We start from the raw sequence: 7034 nt of genomic DNA, 5'->3' as shown, positions 1-7034 counted from the left end.
TTATAGGGCACAAATGGGTGACAAACTCTTCCAATTTTTTTGGTCAAATGCATCTAAAGGTCCTTTAAGTTTTTCATTTTTCCCAAAGTCGTCCTTTAAGTTTCAAAAGTCTCAAACAAGTCCTTTTAGTTTTTGAATCGTTTCAAACAAGTCCTATTGTAGATATCATAGTTGGTAATTGCTTCCTTGAACTCGTCTTTGGTACCAAATCTGGCTCCTAACACTCACTTAAAATTAGTCATCTTTTTAGGCATGGCAAATGGTGGATAATGCTCTTTGTTGCTATCATCTAAATCATCACCATCATCCTCTAAAAAGACTTGTTTGAAACGATTCAAAAACTAAAAGGACTTGTTTGGGACTTTTGGAACTTAAAGGACGACTTTGGAAAAAACGAAAAACTTAAAGGACCTTTATATGCATTTGACCAATTTTTTTTTCAATACTGGTACATATTTAAGATTGGATTCGAACCAAGGACTTTAGTTTTTATTTAAAATTCATAAAATTGAGGACTAAAATGCTTGTTTGAGTTAAAATAAGGGAGAGGAAAATCTAGTTTGAGTTGTTTTTTTTGACAAAAAAATATAGTTTGAGTTAAATTTGCGTATATTTATGCCCTTTATTTTTTGGCTTAAAATATACATGTCCCTAATTTCCCTCTCTTGTGTTCAACGCTCAAAGAACCAACTCCATCTTAAGGTACCTTATTTTGTCACTTCTTCTTGTTCCTATAAGGCGATTAACACTATGATACCTATCAAATCATCTTTCATCTTATAACTTCATTATATTGGTAGATGAGATGTTTTAACCTTTTTCCTTCTTGTCATAGATATTGGTCTTAGTGTGTTTGTGGCTTGCATGGAAGAAATCAAACCTTGATATATATCATCCTTCCAAAATCTTATAAGCCATGGAGTTGAAGAACCAAAAATCAAGATATAAGAGGTTAAGCAATTGGTTCACCACCAAACAAAAGGAAAATAAGCCATCATTAAGTTTGTATGAAATTGAAGGTTTATTATTTTTATTTTTATTTTTTAATTTATTATTTTTATTATTATTATCAAAATTTTTATTTTTATCCTAGAAAAAAATGCATAAGTACAAGTTGTTATGTTAATTTTATTATGTTTGTATTTTACGTTGTAGATATAGTTGAAGATGAAAGTGATGAATATGGGGAACTTGATTCTTGCATTTCAACAAATAAGCTAAGGTAAATTAGTTTACTATATATGTATTTGTATATTTACATCATGAAATTAATTTGACTAAAAATGTAAAACAAATGTTTATAATTACTCTATGATTTTTATGTGATATGTGATTATATATGGATAAGCAAATTTTTCAGGATATTTGTTGGTACTTGGAATGTTGCTGGAAGATCTCCTGTGGGAAGCTTAGCTGTTGATTTGGATGAGTGGTTAAATCTCAAGAATTCTGCAGATATATATGTTCTCGGGTGTGTACGCATACTTAGATTCTCCGCAGTCGGTTGCATGAAGCAGCCGACTACAACTGATTGTAGGACGATAGATTAAGAAATAAATCTATAATAAAATTGGTTAGAAATTTTATAAATTACAGGTTAAACTCCTAGTTCTATATTGTGGTTTCGTCTTCATATTGTGAAAACGTGAACAAATACTGCTGATGCGGCCTCCATTGCAGTTGCAATCGAGTTGTAAAGACTTGAAAGTTTTTATGTTGCGACCACAATTGTGGTTGCAGACCCAATATAAAACCATAGATAGACAAATGTAACCCCACTTGCAATCCGGTCGTAAAGACTTCAAAATTCTTTATGTTGCGACCATAGTTAGGGTTGCAGACTGCACTTTAAAATCATTGCATTAAGGTTTGACCCTACTCGGAGCCCAATAAAATCCTCTACTTTTTTATTTCATAAGAAAGTGCTTATTCTTTTAATTATAGTGAAGAATTTAAGGCTTATCAATCATCTTTCAGGTTTCAAGAGATAGTACCTTTGAAGACCTCAACAGTAATAGGGGCAGAAGATCCATCAGTGGCAACAAATTGGAATAATCTTATAGGAAAAACCCTAAACAACAAATTTGATTTCCCATGGTTAACACCTATGTTAAATTCATCCTTACCAAATGATCAAGAAAATTATCAAAACATTGGAGGAAATGAAACCAACAAAAATAAGTACAAGATGGTAGCTAGTAAAAAAATGGTTGGAGTATTCATAAGTGTATGGTTAAAAGAACAAGTGTTGGAAAAATATTGTGTTTCAAATGTGAGAGTTTGTTCAGTTGCATGTGGTGTTATGGGATATTTAGGAAACAAAGGTTGTGTTGGAGTTAGTATGTTGATTGAAGGAACAAGTTTTTGTTTTGTTGTTGCACATTTAGCTTCGGGGGAAAAGAAAGGTGATGAAGGTAGAAGGAATCATCAAGTTGAAGAAATTTTTAGAAGAACATCTTTTCCTAGGACCACAAAACATCATCAACATTATCCTCTAACAATCTTAGGCCACGAGTAAGTTTGTATCTACCTTATATTAATGTTGTTTTACTTGTATTTTGTCCCTTTGTTTTTTTCTTGTTTATGATGATTGGAGTAATAAAATGCAGTCACAGTAACTCAAATTGAACCTGAATTGTTTATTATAAAAAAACTTGTAGTTTTGGTCACCATATTTTCACTAGCTTATCAAATTGGTCCCATTTTTAAAATTCACTTTTTGCTTTCACTTATATTAAAATGACTTAATTGTTGTTTTGACCCTCTGAGTATCACAATCTTGCGATCTTAGTTCCCTATAAAAAATAATAATAAATCAGCCCTTTAAGTTTATCCTCTTTTGCACTTTTAGTCTTTCATACCAATTTTGACTGGGTCAATGTATACTTGACACACAAATCACTTTATTTATTTGGTTTAATTGCAATTTTGGCCCCATAGGTATCACAATCTTGCAATTTTAGCCCTTAAGAAAATAGAAAGTCACACATGGCACCTCACTTTAAGTGATGTGGGTGCCATGTTTGCATTGACTTGATCAAAATTGGTCTGTGGGGACGAAAATGCAAAAAGAAGTAGACTTAAGGGGTTGATTTTTTTTTATTGTTTTTATAAGAAGCCAAAATCGCGAGATTGTGATATTTATGGAATCAAAACTGCAATTAAACCTATTAAAAATTCACTTTGAAAATTCTACGATGTCCATTAAAAACTTGTCAAATCAATATTTTTAGGTTCAAAAATGTGAGTGGAAATTAGAAAACAACAAACCAAATTTTAAAATGGGGACCAATTAATTTTACAAAATTGATCAAAATCTCAACTCTATTGATAGAAACATTTTCCAACATAGCACTGCAGTTAATTCGGTTGTTTTCAAGTTTAGTCTTTCTTAGGTAGCAGGTCATTTTCAATTATGTGAAGTCCAAATCCAAGTCCATGCAAATTAGATATGGTTTGTGAATTAATTAATGGTAGCTTAGAGTACATAGCCCCCCTTATATTGAATAACACATTTCGGGCTCCTGCTGATAAAATCTTAGCTAGCTTCATAAATGAACTTAGCCTACTACTCTAATATAAGTCCAAATAATGTTTCATGGTAAAGGAAAAACAATATATTGCCATAATATTATAAAAAATAAATAAAAGAATGTCATAAGATCGTAGTTTGTTCTTAAAATTAATCCTTAGACATGTTTACTATTAATTTCTTTTGACAACATCTTTACTATTTATAAATATACAATTATCCAAATTCTACCATATAACATCTCTGTCTAAAATTGGTTTTAATGGTAAGGGTCTTGAGGTAGTGTGCAAAAGTATGAACCCTAATTTTTACATATGATAAAATTCTGATTGAAAGACGAGAACTCACTTTATATATCCAACAGATGATCGATAAAAATTAATCACTCGTATTGATAACATGATTATAAAAAAAAAGTCTATTTCTTATATGTAGGAAAATAAACTTGATTTGTCATGTTCTTATTTACAATTTCTAGTAAAACTATTTAGACTAACTAAACTAAATATAAGTTTAGTGACTAATTAGCTAACATTAATTCACTGACTAAAAATTTGATTATGTAACAGTCGTATATTTTGGTTTGGGGATCTCAACTATAGACTATACTTGAAAGACCATCTTGCTAGGCATCTAATTAGAAAACAAGATTGGAAGGCTTTGCAAGAGTTTGATCAACTTCAAAAAGAGTTAGCAGAAGGTGGAGTTTTTGAGGGTTGGAAAGAAGGAAACGTTGAATTTGCCCCAACATATAAATACTCATCTTCCACTAGCAATATCTATTGTGGTGGTGGCCTTCCAACTAGGTCAGGAGAAAAGCAAAGAACACCAGCATGGTATAGTAACCACTTGCTTATACTTTTTTCTTTTTGATCACATGTCATCAAATATGGATTTGAATCTTCAATGGTAACATATCGCATACATTCGTTGTTTGCATATTGGTGGTCGTTGGATCAAAATCAAACAATCCATATTTTAATCTTGGTATTTTAGAGTAAAAAAAAATAAAATTCAAAATCAGTTTGATTTCTGTACCGTCTAACATCGATCCGAGGCTAGAGCTGTCAAAACGGGCCGGCCCGTATGGGCCGGCCCATTTAGCCCGAATAAATATAGGGCTTGGGCCTAAAATATTGAGCCCGAATTTTAATAGGGCTTTTTAGCCCGGCCCTTAAAAGCCCAGTACCCGTTAGGGCTAGCCCGAATGGGCCGCGGGTAGCCCGTTAGCCCGCATAACAAAAAAAAATTCTATAAATTATATATATTTTTCAAATAATTATTTACTTAGTTGATTATCAAAGTATAAAACAAAAGTGAAAATTCAATGAATTAACACAAATATAAATGTAATATAAAATTATATTTATTCATTTCGTTATTTATAGTTTTAAAGATCGAATATATAAATATCTATAACCATAACATATCTAATATATTTAAAATCATTTTTCTCGTCGTTTTAGTTTACGACGTTTGTACGAAAATGTTTACAATTTACTTTTGTGCTAGACATTAATTAAACATATTAAAAATATTATTTATAAAAAAATTATAGTAGTGTTTTATAGTATTTTTTAAAATAAAAAAAAATATAATTTTTAATACGGGCTGGCCCGTTTAGCCCGTGGCCCGTGTAGGGCCGGGCTCGGGTAGTATATTTCAAGCCCGTTTTGTCAACCGTTTTGGCCCAACCCGCTAAAGCCCGAAGCCCACTAGAGCCGGCCCATTTAGGGCTGGGCCGCCCGTTTTGACAGCTCTATCTGAGGCCACCAAAGCGCTAACTACGTAAACGTGTGAATTTGGATTGTCTGAATTTGTAACCGTAGGCAATCCAAATTCACGAAGTAGAGGGTAAAATTTACTTGAGGGTAAACATATGTATAATTTGTGACTTTTATTTATCATAATTTTAAGAATTAATTAGGTTTAAAATAATTTTTACATGGAATTCATTATGTGTGTTCATGTATTTTTTTATCTTCTGAATTTAATTTCTTTATACCGACAATGTAAAAAGGTTTTACACTACTATCTAATCATATTTTAATAAACATTATACCATAAAATATAATATGATGCATGTGCAAAATATTTTACATTGTAAGTATTTTGGTGAAAAAATTCTTTGTAATAAGTAACATTATTGTAGAGTTTTTTTTTAGGGAACATTATTGTATAGAGTTATTTAACATAATAAGTGAAAAACTAAAAACATTCCTTTGATGAGGTAGGTGTGATAGAATTCTATGGTATGGTAAAGGAGTAGAACAACTTTACTATATTAGAAGTGAAAGCAAGTTCTCTGATCATCGTCCAGTTTCAGCACTTTTCTCTACACATATTGAAATCAAATCATCCAGCAAAGAACTTGTGGAAATGCATAATATCCCTCCAACAATTTTGCAATCCAATCATGTAAGTGCTGTGTATAATAGGACTTTCTTGAATTTTTTTGAAATTAGTATTTTAAGGTAATGTTTCATCTTATTATTGCAGGGGGTGAACAAAGGAGAAGAAGATGAAAATTTTACCTCACTTTCAATGTTAATGAAGAATGTAAAAGGCTGCTAATAATTAAAGATGATATATGTGTTTAGTCATGTTATATGGTCATTAGAAAAATGACAAAAAAATTGGTTTCCTTTTTTTTGAAGGAAAAAAAAAAAAAATTGGTTTCCTAAAATCCAACAAATTTTGTTTGGAGATCTAAATTTTAGAAAGGTTAAGATTTGACTGTAGAATTTGGTAAATACAATTGTTGTGGAGACTGAAGATGGATTTTGTAATATTATTGTAAATTATACAAATGCTTGTCATTCAAAATATATCTTAATTCAAAATATGTAAGAAACTATGTAAATTATACTAAGAAAGAATTATTGGTACGGTTCAATTCAATCCCATTTTTTGTTTCCAATTTCTATGCAAAACATGCCTAACCCTAAATCTATCATTGCTAGAGTTCAAGGTATTTTCAAATAATAAGTTGGCGTAAAAGAATAATAATTATTTTTTGACAAAAAAAGAATAATAATTATAATAATAGCAAAGTCGGTATAAAAAAAAAAATTAATAATAGCAAAGTTTTAAATATTTGGCCAAGAAATGTGCCACACGTAAGACATAAATTTATCAAAAAGGATTCATTGATTTCACAAGATTATTGGTTAAAATAAAAAATTCTAACCATATCAATAAGTGAAAGCAAGTTCTCTGAAGTCTGATCATCATCCAGTTTCAGCACTTTTTTCTACACATATTGAAATCAAATCATCAAGCAAAGAACACGTGGAAATGCGCACAATATCCCTCCAACAATTTTGCAATAATCCAATCATGTAAGAGTTGTGTATATTAAGAAAATAAAGGACAATGATTTAAATTATGAGTATCAAAGTTTTAAATTCTAAGATGAAGTAAAATATGATTTTCTTGAAGTTTTTTGAAATTGGTATTCTAAGGTAATGTTTTTTTTTCTTCCCTTTCTTTTTACATTTTG

General features: G+C 30.5%; 1 protein-coding gene across 2 annotated transcripts; it reads left to right on the top strand.

The window, feature by feature from the left end:
• Window positions 1-580: 580 nt before the first annotated feature.
• LOC11434431 (type IV inositol polyphosphate 5-phosphatase 7) lies at window positions 581-6411 on the top strand. 2 transcript variants are annotated; one of them, XM_039827207.1, is made up of 9 exons: window positions 581-702; window positions 836-1019; window positions 1156-1222; window positions 1361-1471; window positions 1978-2514; window positions 4102-4368; window positions 5767-5950; window positions 6032-6167; window positions 6203-6411. In XM_039827207.1, exons 2-8 carry the CDS (start codon window positions 917-919, stop codon window positions 6104-6106), a joined length of 1344 nt encoding a protein of 447 aa, XP_039683141.1. In that variant the 5' UTR covers window positions 581-702; window positions 836-916; the 3' UTR covers window positions 6107-6167; window positions 6203-6411. The 2 variants fall into 2 exon arrangements, with proteins under 2 accessions (XP_039683141.1, XP_039683140.1); XM_039827206.1 differs by having other exon boundaries at window positions 6032-6171; window positions 6208-6411.
• The last annotated feature ends 623 nt before the right edge of the window (window positions 6412-7034 follow it).

Source organism: Medicago truncatula, chromosome 6 (genome assembly GCF_003473485.1).
Source record: "Medicago truncatula cultivar Jemalong A17 chromosome 6, MtrunA17r5.0-ANR, whole genome shotgun sequence".
Lineage (NCBI taxonomy): Eukaryota > Viridiplantae > Streptophyta > Magnoliopsida > Fabales > Fabaceae > Medicago > Medicago truncatula.
Note: the sequence above shows the minus strand (reverse complement) of the source record. Positions and strands in the feature narration are given on the sequence as shown.

Coding starts and splice junctions, on each gene's coding strand:
- LOC11434431 (XM_039827207.1), top strand. CDS start 917: ATGGAGTTGAAGAACCAAAAATCAAGATATAAGAGGTTAAGCAATTGG. Junction 2,515..4,101: donor CTAACAATCTTAGGCCACGA/GTAAGTTTGTAT, acceptor ATTATGTAACAG/TCGTATATTTTGGTTTGGGG. Junction 4,369..5,766: donor AAGCAAAGAACACCAGCATG/GTATAGTAACCA, acceptor TTGATGAGGTAG/GTGTGATAGAATTCTATGGT.